This window comes from Hippichthys cyanospilos, chromosome 7, assembly GCF_059441005.1.
Source record: "Hippichthys cyanospilos isolate Australia breed blue-spotted pipefish chromosome 7, RoL_Hcya_1.0, whole genome shotgun sequence".
Taxonomy (NCBI): domain Eukaryota; kingdom Metazoa; phylum Chordata; class Actinopteri; order Syngnathiformes; family Syngnathidae; genus Hippichthys; species Hippichthys cyanospilos.
In genome coordinates this window covers 6,230,001-6,249,491 of record NC_142375.1, presented here as the reverse complement: position 1 = coordinate 6,249,491, position 19,491 = coordinate 6,230,001, and the positions used below count along the sequence as shown (strand labels likewise).

General features: G+C 38.5%; 2 protein-coding genes across 3 annotated transcripts in view; both read left to right on the top strand.

Annotated features, from left to right (window-relative positions):
- Nucleotides 1–8,944: 8,944 nt before the first annotated feature.
- On the top strand, nucleotides 8,945–10,138 carry LOC148420817 (myeloid-associated differentiation marker homolog). The gene has a single exon (XM_088420154.1). It carries the CDS (start codon nucleotides 9,200–9,202, stop codon nucleotides 10,094–10,096), a length of 897 nt encoding a protein of 298 aa, XP_088276280.1. The 5' UTR covers nucleotides 8,945–9,199; the 3' UTR covers nucleotides 10,097–10,138.
- Nucleotides 10,139–13,804: 3,666 nt separating this feature from the next.
- The window catches only part of tex2 (testis expressed 2), a 21,797-nt gene continuing 16,110 nt past the window's right edge, over nucleotides 13,805–19,491 (top strand). For both annotated transcript variants that reach the window (XM_088420178.1, XM_088420177.1), the window contains exons 1-2: nucleotides 13,805–13,952; nucleotides 14,415–14,506. The gene's annotated coding sequence lies outside the window, so the exon portion shown is untranslated. The remainder of the gene's footprint in view (nucleotides 13,953–14,414; nucleotides 14,507–19,491) is intronic.

Genomic DNA, 19,491 nt, shown 5'->3' with positions numbered 1-19,491 from the left:
GAATTAATTTTATGTTTCCATGTTATAAAACCCATACTTTATTTTTTGACATATTCTTATCGTCAAAGTCTTTCACTTTGCATATGTTTGAATTAAAACAACAAAAATTAAAATGGTTTAAAATTGTTTATTTATTTAATTATTTCTTAAAATTGTTTATTTAAGATGAAATACAAATACAATTATCACAACTGTTTGGAATACTTTCTGTGGTGCCATTTCCTACATACTGGTTTTACTATATGGCATATTGCTAGTCTGGTGCCAGAGTTGCCCAGTTAATTTTATTTATTTATTTTTTTATTTTTTTATTTTTTTGTATCTTGCTAATGTTTGAAACATTTCTCTGTAACATTTTGAACAAATGATATTGCAAATTTGACCATTCATTTGAAAGATATGAAAATAAAATATTGTATTGTTACTTCTAGGCTGGTGTCACATACATTCACTCAAATAAAGCTCAATTTTCAGCCTGAAAAGAAAAATCAATCCATACGTTTCACATAGACGCCTGTCCTCAAAAAGATGTCGAGGAAAATTATGTTATTCTTAACAGCAAACTGTTGAAATTGCCGCTGTGGAAGTACTGCACAGTAGATTGTTTGAGCACACTGTTGTTTGAACTTTCTACCAGTGGAGGGTGCTAACACACATATACAGTGTTGTATGCGCCACAGAGGCTTAATCTAATCAGACGTGAGCTGTGTGGTTATGTCATGTCAACCATCTTGAGTAATGAGTGGCACCTGAGAGTGTGTGTGTGTGTGCATATGTGGGTCGTGGGGGTGGTTTGGGGGACAGATCACAGGTCTTGCACTGCCTCCCCCCTGCAAACCACAATGGGTAATACATAGAACACTGGAAATCCTTCAGAGAAGAGGCCTGCCTCCAGAATTGCCCCAAGAACAAAGTGATGACTCATCATGGATTGCTGGAAGGCCAATCTAGTCCTGATCCTTTTTTTTGCTCCAAAGCCGCAGACTTTAACATGTGCACAATTTTGCATTGTTCGGCGAACATAGGAAGGGATGACCCTGAAGGATTCAATTGTACATTGAGAAATGTTTTTTTGAACTAGTGGAAAATTCACTTACACAACTGTTCATAAACTGGTGCACCTCACTGCATCCTCACTTGTGAAAAACTAAGCCTTTCAGGAATTGCTCTAATTATACCCAATCATAACCATGTTTTTATAATTACCATGTTCACTCGTGGATTTTGAAAAGATTTATTTTTTTGAGCATTTCTTAATTTGTCAAAATGTTCATTGTTGTTGCATCAGTCCTAGCTTTTTGGGGAATATGCTGCAGGCATGAAACTCAAAATGAGAGAATATCTCAACAAGAAACACAGGGGAGTGCAATTAAATGCGTACAAGAAGTATCAACGATGAAATGTGACATGTTTGATCATTTTGGCAACATAAAATTATAATAAAATATTCAACTCTTAACTAACCATGAAGGTTTATTCTTTGTAGTTCAATTGGCAATTTAACCTTGGCACTGTGTACCTACTTTCGCATCCCCTGTACATAGTTTGTGTCATCTATTTAATTTCATTAGGTTTGAAAAGGATTTGCAGTTCATCGTATTGTTTTTATTTGTGTTTCACACAAGAACCCAACCTAGTTGGAACTGGAGGTTGTTAAATCTTGATTTAAAAAATGCATTTGGTGTTTACTTATTAAACATTTAAGTGGGGGAATTGAAAGAGGTGACAGTTTGAGATAAGGACAAATCCTTTTTCACTGCACTGTTTTAGGAATGTGCCACAAAGCCAGTCAATCAGAACTAGTAAAAGTACATTGATTGACTGCTTGGTCAATTGCTTGTTGCGTTCACCTGTAAAAAGCAAACAAGAAAGCGTCACACTGACTTGGGCGGAAGATGGACTTATATTATTAAAGTGCAAAAACTTACTAGGTAGTATCAAATGAGATAATACTGTACCAATAAAAATAATAATAAAAATTAATGTCCATACACTGTTTCCAAAGAAGTCCACCTTCTCCCACCCAAGTCTTTTGCTCTTTCCGGGAGAACAACAACAAGCAATCTACAGTAACTGGAAACCAAGCAGTTAATCAGTGTACTTTTGCTAGCTCTGATTGGCTGGATTTGTGGCACATTCGTAACATGTCTGCCACACTGAGCGTGCAGAGAGAACAAGCGGAGAGCCAGATGTTGAGCGAAACTTGATACTCTTACATGATACTGTCAAAACTTTAAAAGGGAATTTAACATTTTTTGTCCATAATATTTTATTAAGTCCAACAAGAGCAGGCAAGTTTCACCAAGATTGTACGCTAAATGACAAATTGCAGTTCAATATAAAAAGAACATACGTTTATTTATTCACCATTAATTGAAAATTAACAAAATGAAATGACAAAAACATATTAAAAATGAAAAAAATACATCAATAAAATGCTTGCACCCAGATAGATAGATAGACGGGCGGGCGGGCGGACGGACGGACGGACGGACGGACGGACGGACGGACGGACGGACGGACGGACGGACGGACGGATAGATAGATAGATAGATAGATAGATAGATAGATAGATAGATATTCTGGTTGAAGCATATTATTATGATTAAGATGAAGCATGCCCATTTCATTTATTCTTTTAGAAAAAGGTTTTTATAACTTTGTAGATCAAATGAATTGGTTTGATCTGTTAAAGTAAGACAGGCATAAGTCACATAGCAATATCTGTAAATAACACCATGTACAGCAATGCTCTATACCACCAGAATGTGTTGGCACTCTGTTAACAAGTACCTGCCACTTATAGACATGAGATACTTATTAGTGCTGATGTGTTTTCACTTGCAGACCACCTATAGGTTGACAGGAGACAGACTTTGTGCAGTATTTACTTGCGCAAACAAGGATGCTGAGTTGGTGTGCCAGTCATTGGCAGTCGAGTCTTAATAAAGCCAAAACCCTGCAGTGCAAGTTCTCTCTATACCCCAGCTCCTGCTGGTCGTCAGTCTCAACAGCATCGTAATTTACTGTCAGAGAACTCCTCAAACTGGCCACCACACAGAGTGCTGACGGGGGACTGCAGACAAGGTAACAAAGATCACAGTCAAAAAGAATGGGCCAAACAATTCTTACTTTCCTCTGATGGGGAAAAAAAAAGAATAAAGGCTTAAAAATAATGGAGGAGGTGGAAACAGGAACAAACTGATTGAAACACAAACAGCAGTTTGCCAGGCTTTGTTTATGTTTGCCTCAGTTTTCTTCGGGGAAGTGGAAAAAAGATGGGGGGGGGGGGGGGGGTGTCAATGGTAAAAGCTACAGCCGCACCTGCTGACGTGTGGCTGGTCTTTGATCACTTGTCGAGTGAAATTCCACCAGTGGATTAGAGTGAGTGAGGGGGCAGCTGCAGGTGGGAGGGCTAGACGAGTGTCAAAGGGGGAAACAAGAGAAAACATCATCTGAAACGTCGCTCTGTGCATAAGGTGCTCCAAATGCATGTGCTTTATGCCCTCCTGACTGCAGTTAAGATTCAGGATGACTTGTGGCCTTAAACTATTTCTATTAACTTTGTTCAGAGATTTTGTAAAATTGAACAATCCTTTGGAATTAAACATTGAACACAGAGGGTACCATCAATTTGCCCAAGCTGATTGCGTAACTGTAGAGCACCTGTTAAGTTCCTCAATCATGTCAGCACATTTGGAGCAGCCTCAACTGACGAGCGCTGCTTTAAAACGTAGGTGCGAGCACTTGGAATGTTTCTCCACTTGACAGCTGGTTCCCATGCATGACCTTAACATAGCAAGTGGTAAATCTGCCAACAATGTTTGGGAAGTGTGCTCCTGGAATGCTAATCTGCACTAGGTTTGCCACAATGCTACGTGACGTAGCCTTTTGAGACATTTTCACGAGATTAATTAATAGCAGGAAAATAAGAGCATTAAAGGTTTCCCAGTTTGATAGATGTTATCTGTATAGCTATCAATTGTTACCCTGGTGTGGTTAGGCATAACATAAGCACAAATAGGTCAAGTCAAGTTTATCTGTACAGCCCTGAATCACTGCAGTCTCAAAGGGCTTCACAGGTGAAGAGATATCAAAGATAGCATCGCCCAGAACGTCATAAATACACAACGGCATCCCCAGAACAAAGCTTCCAGAAGAGGGAGGAAAAACTCAAAACCTCCACCCGGGTAAAATAAGAAACCTTCACAAGGGACTGCAACAGAGAGGAGCCCCTTTCCAGGCTTAACAGGTTGCACTAGAAATGAAGTGCCGTGAATACCGCATTGTGCCCTATAAAGCAGCAAGTGTCCAGTGTAAAGATGCCATGAGATGCCATCAGGTGAGATCCATCCCAATAAAAACACCACAGCAGAGGTGGTCCATCCCAAAACCCATGATCTGCACGAGTTCGCACAGAAGCATTCAATTTGTCTCTCGCCATCTTGCGCTCTCTTCAAACTTCTAGAAGGGGGCAGGAAGAAGGAAGCCGTCAAAATGATGTTCTACGATAGCAAAAAATATTTCTGGATTTGTATGGTCTTTTTTTGTTGTTGTTGTTGTTGGTTGTTTGTTTTGTGTGTTTTGGTGGGGGCAGTTCTGTAATTCTGAGGTAACGCCAAGTGGAACCCAGTCCCAGTCAGGTCTTTTCTAAACCTGTCTTGAAGAGAAAGGTTGGTGATGAGAGCAGCCAATTTCAATGAAAATAAAGAAATGTGTTGCCATGATTGAAACTTGCTGTATTTAGGCCTTATTTTGTTGTTTTTTCTATTTCATTAGGTTATTAGTGTTGTAGTCTAATTCCTTTTGATTTGTATGACTGTGTAATGTTTCTGCTGTTTGTTACATGTTGTGGTTGCAAGACCACATCACATGCACGTCACACAACATCATCCTCAAGTGGAGATCTTACAGTGTTGTGCAAACACCTCATTATGCCATATTCTACCAATGCAAAGTTAAGGAAAAAATGTTTGCAGAGTTTGACTGCACTTTGCACTAGACTTGTGCTCTGCATGAAAATGAGGCTACTTTTGTCCTGCTTGGCTATAGAGAGCAAAGTCTGGGCTTTCCTGCTAAAGCTGCTGCCCCCGTGACCCGACCTTGAATAAGCAAAAGAAAATGCGTGGATGGATGATGGAATACCTTACGTTTCTTCTATTTTGTTTACACAAATTAGTGAACATAGATCTTAGTTGTAATGACAATTACTCCAGTTAGCAGAAAAAAAGATTTGTTGTCAAATGCCTTCACTGATCCCGAACTCACATTTGCTGTTAAGAAGTTTCTGATTATACTCAACGATTTCGTGTTTGTATTGTTCTGTTATTACTATTTACGCCTGGACATGTTTCTCCTGTGGTCATGTGATCTTCCTAGCAACCGCCTAGCAACCAATCACAAGTTGTGTTTCATTCCTCCACCACCAATCAGGACTCTGTTTACACTATCATAGTTTGTTTTGCTCTTTCACCGGTCAGTCGGCAGGTATCGTTGTAACGGACAGTCATTTTTTCTGCTTTCAATCATTCTGTGGATTACCTCATTCCTTTCATTATTATTCGTGCGTCCATGAGAATAGACCACATAGAAAACACAATCACACCCACAAACACATACACACCCACACACACACCAACCCAGATAAATAAATAGAACATTATATACAAATAAAGAGTGGCATGAGAGTGTGCATCATCTTTATGTTCTGGCCGGACAACCTGATAAGATTGAGGATCCTCTGAATCAGTCAAGTACAGTCCTTTCAAGGAGGTCACAAGTTTGGGCGCTATTCCGACACCTCCATTACATTTGCTGTCAACTTGGTCCGTTCAAACTGCTGCTATAACGTGGTAAATGTGGAAAGATGTGAAATCTGATTAAATTAGACCCTTTTAACCAAAACTAACCTAAACAAAACTCGAACCAACTCAAAGCCAGAATATGTCACTTTTGTGATTTACGACTATTCCAAATAATCAAAAGTCCATCAAACCATCTATATTCTCTTCCTCACTATAGTTTCACAAGAATATCAAAGCCTACACCAGCTGTATTTGGAACTGTTTTCCAGCCAGTTGCAGGTTTGCGCCATGTTTTAAAGGAGTCAACGTCATGGTGACTTCAGCGATGCCGAGCCGGATTCGTCAAATGAGCGCATTCCACTACGGATCCACTGAGAACAGCAACGATGCATCCGGAGAATCTTCGAGGAATGCGCTGAAGAAGGCGCTAGCGTCTTGCATTGTACTATATGTGCTTATAGAGAAAGGCAAACAAGATCGGTGTGCAAATTGTGCAATGTCAGCTTGCATCCAGGAGAATGTGTCACACATTATCACATGAAGATCAAGTATTTGGCTTAAAAAACACACGTAACAAGGTGTCATTTACCAAAAATTATAACTAATACTAGGGCCCAAAATCAGGGTATTTTTCCACTTCCCACTGTTAAATATTTGCATACAAATTGCATTTGGCACATTGACGATTTAATTCCTTATTAAATATGAGTTTTATGGTACCAATATTTCTAACCAGGATATAAAACACCATGTTTGCAGAGGATGGCTTACCGTGTGGCTGCCTCGCCCCCTTCATGATGCCATTGAATGCCAACAGGCCACAAAACACCCATCCATCCATTCATCATCTTGGCCGCTTAACCACACGAGGTTCACGGATGATAGACACTATTCCAACAGAGTGAATGACAGGGCTCAAAACAGGCATTTTACTGACATTAAAATGCAAAACAGCGTCAATACACCGCTCTAACTAACACCCATTCTTTCTATCAAATCAGTCCCTGTGGTAGCCCAGTATTCAGGACAATAGTTGCACCCACAGCTGACTGTTATAGAATGCGTGCTCCCAAACACACATTTTTGCCACATCAATATATTCTACCGTAAAACATAAATAATAAATGAAACGTTGCTGTTTACTTAGCTAACACGGTGCTAAATTATCTCCTTCTCAACTCCGCAACCAAAACTAAACCAAAAGGCATGTATATACTGTTGCACAGACAGTTGAAGTTTTTTTCAAAACATATTTATCTGCTCGGGCATGGCTGGTGTGAGAGTGCAAAATAAACAAGGACTGCTTCAAATAATATCAATGAAGGAAAATAAATTTTTGGAGGGTGTTTAGGATGAGAAATCTACATTGTAACATGCTTAAAAGGTCCAAAAAAATTGACATTTCATGATAACTTTAATATTCATCAAAAAGTTTTACTGTTGCTATGTTGCCTGCATATTACAATGCAGTACACAGTTAGTGTAACATTGTATAAATTCCATTTTGCAGATCGTAGAATGAAAGGTATCACATCTCATATGTGTGTATCTCGCATTCAGTATGTTTATATATTATTTTGTTTAAATATGCTTGTGTGTGTGTGGGTGTGTGCATGTGTGCGCGTAGGTGTGTGTGTGTGCCCACATTCATGTGTAGTGTTACCACGATGCAGGGGTGTGGAAAACCTCCTAAGCCCTTTCCACCTCTCCTTGGTTTCATGGGAACCTGCACACTGCTAATCCTTCTTTTTGGCTGGAGAGAGCTTCTCCAAACAAATCATCCGGCTCTAAGACCCACTGCTCCTCAAGTGGGCTTCTGGCACTCCTTGCCAAGTCGCACCAAAAAAAAAAAAAAAAAAAAGAAAAACTTCCTTTCTTCTCACTTTTCTCATATGTTCCACATAAAAGAGCTACCTAGTGTGAGGCAAATCCCCCTCGTCTGTGTCTCTTTTCTTCTATTGGCCAGGGGAGAAATGAATGAGGTATGGATAAGGCACACCAGCAGGTGATTGTCAAGTTGAAAATCTGAGATGACCTCTTTTGGAAAATTGGGCATGTCTGAATAATGCTGTTGGAGACGCCACTGTTCGATTGCAAACAAATGTGACAGTAACAGTAATAAGTGTAAGATCTCTTGTTCTTCCATCTGAGTAACTCTCAACACTGTCCCTCTGGTCTTCCCAGTGTTTCTTGACAAACGGTAGGTTTTCAGTTCCCCAGTATTTTCATAAACTCCAATTTAGTTGCTGGTCTGTGTGAAATGTAGTGTTTTTCCATTCCACACAATTTTTTGGCCCTCGCTACCAATTTTGATACCCAGCTGTGCAATATCAGCCGATGAAGCGACCGTACCGTATGTCAATTTTGGTGTAATTAAATCAGGTTGTTGTGTTTCAACATAGGTGAGGTTATGGAAGGTTTAAATATGAAGGTAAAAAAAGAAAAGTAATGTTATATATATATATAAAATATCCATTCATCTATTCTATCTAGAAGTTAAAATTACCAAAGAATAATACAATATTGTTCTTTGACTCATTTGCAAGAACTTAAAACATACAGGACTGCATTACACCGCTCAATAAAATAGATTAAAGTGGTCCTAATAAGGAGGCAAAAGTGTGCATTGTAATGATTGCCAAGGTTTTTTTTTCTGGATGAATGTCACTGGGAACCGCTAATATTTTCTTAATATCCACACTAAAAAAAAAATACTGTTCATACTGAGACTAAGCATGTAACAATAATTTGACTTATTGTGGGTGTACTGTACTGTATGAAATTGTATGATGTATTAGGTTCACACAAGTTGTAACAAATTTCTCTTTGTTACGTTAACATAAAAAGCTGTGGTTATCATGGTTTATTACTACTGGCTCAGTTCACAGACTTCATTATCACTTATCACTAGGACACATGTCTGTGCTCTGTTTAAAAAACACAACAGCATTTTGTGAGAAGCAATGCTGTGACATATTTGTTTGCGTTACCTTTTATTGTGGTCATCAGTGCCTTCCTTTAGTGAGACTTGTGCGCACTGCAGAAACCTTAAAAAGGAAGTAGGCATGGCTTATTTTGACTGACTGATGCGCATTATACAGTATATAAATTCCATGATGTGAATTGTTGGTGACAGGACCGTGGTGTAAAGAACAAGCCAATGTTATGTATTTTTAATCATTTTTACCTCCATTTGATTTTTTTGTTTTTGTTTTTGCATCTACTTCACCCAATTTGTCTCTATTGGAATAACAATCCTGGAATGAGTTTTGTTTGAGCGGCAACTACTTTTTTACGACGAATTTTTTTTTAGCATCTCCATGCTACTAAGGAAAGAGTACCCGTAAGTTTTAGCTATTGCACGTCGACTTTATCTGCACAGCAATTTGTTCACAATGCCTGTGATTGTACTAGAGACCAGAGACTTTGCAAGTCCTCTCTTTCTGGTGAGATCATGGGAGGTGTTATGCAGTTGCATTACATTCAGTCTGGTGACTGCCGTGAAATCATCAGAGCTAACCAAAAACGTGTCGTATCTTCAACACCTCCCCACCATTAGGATCTTCTGCATATTTACCTGGTGCCTCTTTTTCACACTTACCCTGTTGATCCAAGTTCTCAGCACTATCCGGTTTCACAGCCTACTTCCGGTGTCATGGAAAAACTTGACTGTGACTGTGGCAGTTTTGGGGTCACTGATGTGTCTCAGTGCCTCCATACTTTTTGCATGGCTCATCATGGATCACCAAAAGGCCTGGGCTCATCCTGTGGCAGCTGCTATGACATCAGGCCTGACATTCCTTGCCTATGCCTTGGAATTCTACATCCTATGCTCCCAAGTCCAAAACCAAAGAGGTTTCATGGGCAGCCTACCTGGCGTTCTCAAGATTGTGCAACTGTGGGGTGGTTTTCAGATGATTCCTCTGTTTGTGGAAGCAGATCGTGACCTGTCCAGCGGATTACATCGTTGGCAGCCTTGGGCTTCTGGGACGTCATATGGTCTCTGTATCCTCATGTCTGTTGTCACACTTGTCGTAATATTGGGAGAATTTACAGGACAATGTTGTCTCCCTTTTGACAGATTAATGGTTGTCTTCACTACTATTGGACTGCTGTTATACATGTTGGCTACAGTAATTTGTTTTAACAAGCTCCTACAGCTAAAAGACAGTGTCAACACAATTTTTGACCTGGTTATAATAGAGACAGTTGTTGCTTGTATAACATTGTTATCTTTTACCATGGACCTTACATTCTCTGTCAAAATGTTGTGGGATAGGAGGCACACATGAATTAAGTCAACGCTAAATGAGTGACAGCAAATATATTTTCCTTTGGCTGAATCTCTGCATTAGGTTCATGTAATTATCTTCATTCATAATTATTCACCTGAAAAGAAAAGATGTACCTGTGAAACAATAAATCATACAAAAGCTACCTGGCTATAATCACTTGTAATTGTGGTCAGTAAATCTTAAGATTAGTTTTACATTTAAAATATTGTATTGGTTAAAAAAAGACTAAACTTTTATTCTATTAAAAAAATTTCCTTTGCTAACTACGTACCTGCCGTACTTATGTGTGTACCTGACCTATCTACACGAACCTGGCTATCTAAAAAATACAATTAAAGTGCTTTGTTATTGGGCTCATTTATTTGAAACAGAAATGACTTTCTTAAAATTATCATAAGATCATTTGTGCAAACAGCCATACAGTTCTGGACAATACTACAGTCCACTACTAGGCAAAGCTCATATCTCTCCGCTAACTGTTCACACGTGCTTCAAAATTAGATTCCTTTCCTGTATAAGGAGTTATAACCATCAACATTGCAAATCTCGATCCAATTGCTCTTGTCCATTTGCTTTCGGTTAGCGCTTTTGTCTGTCTGGATGGTCTGGCATAACATAATGGATAATCTGCAAAAATTCATATCTCTCAAAAACAAACTATCCATGTGTCAGAACCAAAATCATGTCACATAGTCACTGCCCTGAAAATGCACCATCCCTTTGGCATTATTTAAGCACTGCAAATGAAAATTCCTATGTATTCTGTTACTTTGGTCTTGCTAACAGAATCCATCCTTCCATACATCCATTGAATCTCTGAACTGCTTATCCTCCCTAGGATTGTGGGAAAACAGAACACAAATATGTATAAAACTAGGGGGTTCACAGTAAGCACAACTTCCGAAGTTTGACATTATACACACTGTAACACATGACAATAATAATGGGGCCTATGCCATCTGACTTTGGGCAGTACGCCGCGTGCACCCTGAACTGGTTGACAGCCAATCACAGATCACACAAAAACCACCTACCCTGACAAACGCACCCAGGGGCAGGTTAGAACTTATTTTTTTATTTACCATGCATGTTTTGGAGAATGTGGGAGGAAACTGGAGCACAGAGGCCCCATGTCGGTACTGCAGGGAGAACGTGCACACTTCACACATGAAGGCCGGAAGTGAAATTGTGACGCTGACCTGGTAATCAGTACTCCACCGTGACTGTTTTTGATGTATCTCATGAAACATCACATATGATGGAACGATCAGCTCATCAAGCTTTGCAGTGTGGTTGAAAATTGGTTTCTTGAGATCTCTATCCTGCCCGTTCTTCCATCAAATCGGATTCAAATGATCAGTATCTTGTTTTTCATTGACTTATGTGAAATCTTTCATTTGAGTGAGAACTGTACGCAAAAATAAATCCGTAATTGAAAAGATTCCCCACAAGGAGGTGCTATTTATTCATGTTTCATTGTTGACTAACTGTATTTGAGTATGGTAAAGAAATAATTTCAATCTCCAGCATGGGTGTTATAAAGTGCTTGGTAATTAGACCATTTAAGTCCTTTCTCTGTCTACCACAAAACACTGTAGAAGAATATTGCGAGTTACAGCCTTTTCCTCGTGTAAATTACCCCTTACATAAAAATACCCGTGTGTGTGTATGTGTGTGTGTGTGTGTGTGTGTGTGTGTGGGGGGGGGGGGGGAGGGGGGGGGGGTTATAGTTTGACAAACGTGCTTTTCTTTATATCGATCACAGCAGTGTGTTACTGACAAGTCTCTGATCATTCGAAGAAAGAGTGGGATGAAACCTCCCGACGTAAAGGAATACGCAGCTGGTTGTCTGACGTGCAGTCAAACAGATTGCGACGTACGCGACATAGCGCGAGGAAGCAGGACAAGAAATCGTAACGTCATGGCGCAACAGCGTATCTTGTCGCAGTTTTGCTGCTCATTTGACTAACACTTTTTCTTCTTAGTGGATTTTCCCCATATGCTAAAACACCAAACAAATCTTATCACTAACTCCTCTTTGTCCACCATGTTTGTTTATTCTGAAGTCACGTTAAATCTCGAGAGGTTTTGCAGGATTTCTCGCCTGATGAGGGAAAAGGTCTTGAATGAAATCAGTTCTTGTGTGATGTTTTGATAATAACGTGTAAATGCACACTACACAAAATAGGTTCAAACGGTTATAACAGTGATTTTTTTTCTCGTTATTAATTCTCAACGTTTGAAAAATGACCGACAGTGCTGTAATCTTGCCGTATGAACCACAACGGCAAAAGTACAATGGCCAGAGCTGACTTTTTTTGTGTCAGTCCAGCACTATTCTTTAGTTAAGTTCTAATTTCAAGTGATTGTCAAATAATGCCATGAATTAATGGGTAGTTTTGACAAGTGACAAACTGTCGTGCATATGATTACTTACACAACGAAATCGAGCTGCCATGTTTTGGAGCAGGTGTCTCCAAACTCGGTCCTCGAGGGCCGCTGTCCTTCCTTTTTTTCCCCCCAGGTTTCTCAGTGTGTCGGGGAAATAAACCTTGAAAACATGCAAGACAGCGACCCTCGAGGACCGAGTTTGTAGACCCCTGTTTTCGGAAAGAACAAAACCATTAAATTGGGAATCAATACGTTTATCTTAAAAACATCTATTAAAAATAAAGAACAACAAGTGAGCTCTAGCTGATAACTATAACTACTTGTGCAATAGTTTCCAGTTACGAACATGCACTGAATCATTTGAGACAGTTATGTACGAACACATTCCAATACGATGTGAAAAGTTTCTCATTGTTTGGATCAAATTGAGAAATGCCATTCTGTTTGTGGTTTGGAGTTTTGATGATTATTTTGACAATGTATTTTTTTTCCTCCAAAAAAGGGAGCCCAACCAACAAAAAGATTTTTTAACAACTAAGACTAGCCTTCAAACGTCTTTCCATAAACACTAAAACTATAAACTGCACGGAAAAAAAGGAAAGCCACCGGTCCGAGAGAGCCGCTATTGTGCAATTATTCGATGTCTTCCTTCTATTAAAAAAAAAATAATAATTATCAGGCTTCTGCAAAGCTTGCTGATGAGCTGATTATTTGAATCAGGTGTGATGTAGAGAGAGACATCAAAAACATGCGGCTCAGTGGGAGCGGGGATGCCTAACCCGGTTCAAGGTAATGTAAAAGGAGAGACTCAAGCGTTTATTTTAGGCATACTACCAAACATGTGCACTAGATGGCCTCATTTCCATTCAAATCAGTGGAATTCAGACGATGTGCCTCGACTAACGTCGTTTATCAAGATGTATTCAAAAATGAGTGTTTAAGTGTTATTCTTAAGAAGATTGGCTTTTGTTTACTGCGATGTACTTTACCAACAATTCAATTGATCGACTAGGTAATTTCAAAAGAGATTCCCTCTTTTGAAATTCTATCTTTCTTTTTTGTCAATCGATGATACAGAATACATACAACTACTAACGTTTATTTTGATTATACAATTTACGTTTAATTTGTAGTTCATCTTCCACATGTGCATTGTTTCCTTCACATCTGCCTCATCTGTTCTAGACTCTCTCAGTAGCTTTTCGAAATATCGCTCGCAACGCCTCGAGCGCACGGGTGAGTCTGTGATCAAGGCTCGGTGTTTGACTAACTTGGTCTTCGCAATATCCAATGTTTTTCTTTCTATAAGAAATTGAGTCACTTGTCAACAGGCTTAGCAAGACGGTGACCAGTCGGACGACTGGTGACACGTTTGTACAAGTGATTGTCTTGCGGAAAGAAATCGGATTATGTGACGAACAATCAGTTTTTTAAGACGCTTGAATGAAGTTGGTTGTCTACGGTAAGCTGTTTTGTTTGTTTTTAGCAAGCCCGTTCTAGCATTAGTAGCGAGGTATAACCTTCAATCAACAAAAACTTCCCAGCAGGGATTCGAGTTGGAACTACTTTCTTTTTCGTACGTGTATAGTGTAACGTCACGTTTGAGCGAAAGTGTTGCGGAAGACTGTCAGTTGATGTTCGTATAACAATCAATGCTTGGAATATTGCGTGAGCGTTGTCAGATCATTGACAAGAGTTCGAGAAGACATTTGAAGCATGATTATAAGCTAGGCGGTTACCGCTCCTGCGAATTGCAACCCGGGCAATGCTACCACTGCTTTTATTGTTTGCCGTCCGTGTTTGCTGACAACACTAACCTATTTCGTGGTTATGATTGTACATTAGTTAAGCGGCACTTCCCCACAAATGTGTGGATTTAGTTTTTCTTCGTGGATTTTATTTAGTGTAATATTTTACTTTACAGAAGTCGCCGGAATTTCCTGAACATGTGAAACTTGACTCTGCAGTGGGCAGATATACGTCCCCCGTTGGATCGAATGGCACTGAGACTACAAGGTAAGCACTTTGCCAGTAAATGTGAACTCATTATCGATCGGTTTCCTGAGCTACGAATGCCTAATGTCGGGACAAAGTCCATCCACGTAAGAAGAAGAGGACGAAGAGGAATATACAGTATGTATCAAACAATACTGTATTCAAAGTCACACAACTTTCGTCACATGGAAGTATTGTTAAAGAAAAGATGTGCTTAAAACCTTTGGAAATACCGTATGCTAGGCAAATTAACTCTCCAGTAACCAAGCCTCAAGGCAATGACTCAAAATTGTAGAAAGTTGCTCACTTCTGACTAATGACAGGAGAAGCTTGTTTCACACACAACCTTTCAAATAGAGGACAAGGGTTCCTTTTAAATCAACATTTAAAATTTGTGTTGAAAAATGTCGACTGTTAAAAGTCATTAGAAGAAAGGGGTTTGCTGATAATTTTGGCCATGTCATATGTAAACAAAGCCGCTTGATAATTATTGATTGAGCACTGTTTAGGGAAAGATAGCATACACACTAGTGAGCAACCTAACGCTGTGGCCAAAAGATTTGGTGGTGACTCAGAATTTTGTGTTTTGCTATCTGCTGCTTCTGCATTTTTAAGCAAGATTTTCTCCGCAATATTTGTTATTGGATTTTTTTTTCAATACTATATGTGGATCTGTGGATATATGGATGAGTTCTCAAATAGAAATATACAGATATAGAGGGAATACATTTATGTTATTCAATTTATATTTTATGCGCCACCAAAAAAAAAAAAAAACTCAAAATAAACTTGAGTTCCATGTTTTTTCTTCCTTTATGTTGTTTTTATTTGTATTTATTTTTTTTGTATTAAAACTATTTGCAGGTTTTTAATATGTAATTGGCCGAGCCAGACAGTCCGTTGCCAAAGCGATGGGTTGCTTTCTAGAGGAAAAATACAGAAATCTACATTGTAACAGAGTTAAAATCTCCCCAAAACGTTGTCTGTTCATGATAGGGACCTTTTGAAGAAATTACTTCTGGGTCCTGTTCCGGTCAACAGAAGACCCCCCCCCCCCCCCAACCATTTCAGAGCTGGTCTGTGTGACCTGTTGCATACCCTTAGGGGAAAAAAAAAAAAAACGTAGCACCGACGAGCCCAAAATCGTATCCTCTGAAGTCACGATTTATCATTCACACCGTTCAGCCCTAGCAACGGCAGTTCGGATTTATGATCGGCAGGCCACCGCTCCTGAATGAATGAAGATAAAAACACTGTCTATAGAAAGAGCTGAAATGTGAAATCAATAAAACAGACCTGTTTGTCTGTTTCAACTTATTTCAGTGTTTAAATGAATCATAGCTGCAGTACAATATTGTTAAAACGTGTGTGCGTGCGCGTGCGCGTGGTCGTGCGTGTTTTTTTACGTGCTTGTGCGTGCATGTGTGTTCAGGTGTGTGTGTGTTTAACTTTTTAATGAATAGTTATTTAAGAATGAGTCATTTTATTAGTTACCAGTATTGTGTACATCTTCTACACTTTTAAAAATAGAAACTTGAGCGTCATCCAGAACACCTGCAAGAAAGAGTTAGCGCGGCTAATGCTCGAGCAGCAGGTGAGGTGAGGAGCACTGTCACGGTTTGATGTCTCGAGGCAGTGCAGCTGCTGACATATCCATATAATTCATTGTTCGGATCTCTATTATCTGTCATTGAAAGTGAGTTCAAAATAAGTGTAATGAGAGTTAAATGTCAACTTGTTGTAGTTGACGTGCATGTTGCTGCTACTAAAAGTCGAATTACTGAAGTGTTCAGCGATGCAGTACTTGGAGTGCGGTCTGTTTGAAAGGCAAACAGCTGTGGCTCTCCCTCTTGAAATGCAGTAAAACAGGTAGTGGCTGTTTTGTTTTACTTTAGGTTTGTTTTTCTTGTTGAATGTTTTCATAAGTTGGGCTCTAGAGAAGGTTTGGTCATCTAAAAGAGGAGTTTTTTATTAAATGGATAATATACTTTTAACTGTCTTGTAACACTGTTAACTCTAAAGTTTAGAATCTGTAGAATTAATCCTTGCTTTAGCAGAGAAGCTCAGACATCCCTATCCTCAGTCACGTAATCCAATTTAAGTTCACTTAAACTCAATTTATCATTGTACAACTGCAAGTTAATTTTGCACAAATTTTACCACAATATGCAACCTGCTCTGTGAACTGGGCTTTAATTGCAGTATGACATTTATATGCCTACCTTTTCCAGAATAGTTTGCACTCAATGGGGCAAATTAGTCTTCCTTGTCTGTATAATGTCAAGGGATTTTTTTGTTGGAAAGTAACTAGGCTGAGCATCAGTGTGGCAATACATTACAAAATCTAAGTCATCCCTTCAAGAATTTTGAGTAGAGTCATTCACCATGAGCTAGAGATTAGTTGTTTTTTTTTTTTTTTAAATGATGACATAACACACCATTTTAGTCTACCACGAGCTGTTCATTCATTTAATAACAATGTTGCCCTTTGTCACTCTGGCTTAACTAAGAAGTGTGTTGCTCAATTGCATTGCCCTAACAACAATGATGTTTTGTCAAAGTTGATTGGACATGGTCATGAGTGTGTAATTGTAATTATGAAAGGGCAAATAAACCCCTTTAGCATGTATGTACATAGCACTTTAAATTAATCAGCATTTTGAAACATGCTGTATTAATATGTTCCAGGCATGTTTTCATTTTTTTTTCCTCACAAGAAAGTTATAAACAGGTTCAAAATGTCTTTGCAAAATCCATTGTTTTAACGGTTGTTGAGGAAGTTTTGGATGTGTTCAAAATTTCATTGTGAATTCATTGTTATATCTACCGTGTTTTTTGGACTACAAGCCGCGACCTTTTCCTCGTGATTATAAGCCCTGCCGCTTATAGTCCAGTGTGGTTTAGCAGTGTTGTGTTGTTGTTGTTGTTTTGCTAGCAATCAGGAGACAACCTTCGAAAAGAGTTTTAAAAGTAAATCATTAAAAATATTGAAAAATATCTCTAAATTGAAAAATGTTGAGTATAAATGTTTGTGATATGTAAATTTGATATAGGGTATATATGATTGTATTTAAATATTTATGATTGTCTGTATGAATTATCTGCAATGTGTTTATTTGTTCACTAAAATAATTTAGCGATTAAACATTGGGTGACAGAAGATCTTTCGAAAAATTGATTATGAGTTTGAACCGCTATTTAACTCTGCAGTGTTCTGTTTGTGTTATGTTGAAAGTAATCCATTAATTTTTGCATAAATATTTTGGTGCTAAATATGCAGGCATGTTGAGTCTGTTAAAGAAAGGATGTTGCTGTTGGCAGGCAATTACATTTTTTATGTAACTATAAAAAAATTAAACAACCTTCATATAACATATTTTTGCTTAAATATCTGATGTTATGATCTGCAGCTTTATAGTCCAGTGTGGCTTATCCGTGACAATTTTTTTTTTTTTGCTCAATTTTTCCTGCTGCAGTTTATATATCAGTGGCTCATAGTCTGGAAAATACAGTATTTCAAACTTTTTAAAGTTAACTACAGATATGTATATGATTATACGAAGTGTGTTTTAAAAGGTTTAAGCACTGTGTATAAAAAAACATGGCTGGAAGTCCCAAACTAAAGAGTTCTTCAACACTTGGATAAAAAGGCTTCAATGCCATTGGAGCAAGCCTCTGACGGTAAATATGTTGAAAAAATTAAATATAAATATCTGTTATTCCTTTTAGCTCTTCTGATGCTTAAAGCGTTTAATACTCTTCTCTTACATCACCTTTGGCACAATGGTGATTACATTTCTTATGAAATATGAGTTTACATTGGAGGTTAAACAGTATTTCTAACCTGGGTGAAAGACACCCGGATCCCTTCAAACCTGCCTCTCACTGTGTTGCTGCCGCGCCCCTTTCATGACATCTTTCTCGTGCACTGCTGACTGCTAGGAGAATGTGGGCATGTGTTTAGTCTGCATGGGCGGAGGTGGGTCTTCAATTAATGACATAACAAAGGGAGGACTGATCAGGTGGGCCTTATACCTGTACATACAGAAAGCCCAGCAAATAAGCAGGATAGATCAGAGATACGTAAATGGGGGGGAAATACCACTTTGGGGGACTTTTGGTGAAGAAAAAACATTCTAACACTGTTAAAAGCTCCAAAAAGTCACATTTGCAAGAAACAGGCCCTTTTAAGTACTGGTCATGTGCACTATCACAAATAATTACAAAAACTAACAAAAAGACAACGTTTTGGTCCCAAATGAAACAAATACATGTGATGCCTTGTATTAAATCGACATCAAAATAGAAATAAAATATATTAAAAAAAAAACATGAATTCACAAATATAAATGAGAAAGTTCTTGAACAATGAATACTGACAGCTGTTGACTACCATTTTCGGTATTGTTTACATACATTAATGTTCATCTCATTAGTGTAGCAACTGTTATGGGGAATTCTTTCAAGACTACATCAAATTTGTTATTTGAACATGCAATTGTAGTAAAGAAATAAATTGTATATCATGTAGCACAGATGTTGTAAAAAAAAAAGGTGTATTAATTGCTTTTTCGTAATTTAAAAAAATATTGAAAAGGAGCTTCACAAAAAAGAATCACATTCAACATTGCATCTTAATTTTTTCGGGGGGAAAAAAAGACAATTACAATATTTGCCCTAATTGTTCAGACTTAATAATAGTAATCATAGTGCCAGGCAAGAGAAAGAAGATACAAAGAGCAGGTGCTCATAAAGTACGCCCATGTTTGGACTTAAACTATATAGCAGTCCACTGCAGCAGCTTTATTTTTTTCCGAAGTGGTGAGTGTCAGCATATTTGTGTCAATGTTTGGTTCAAAGTTCAGTAGCGCAACTGAGTGTACACCCTCTGTCGTTATACTGAAGCTGTAAGGCAAGGTCCTCTTTGGCGATTCAACTAGAGTGGAAATGAAGGCATGAGTGTGTAAATGTATTGCCCAGATGTTATTGACAAAGCCGCAGCTGAA

What these genes read in the sequence shown, in the direction of transcription:
- LOC148420817 (XM_088420154.1), top strand. Translation starts at nt 9,200, where the DNA reads ATGCCTGTGATTGTACTAGAGACCAGAGACTTTGCAAGTCCTCTCTTT.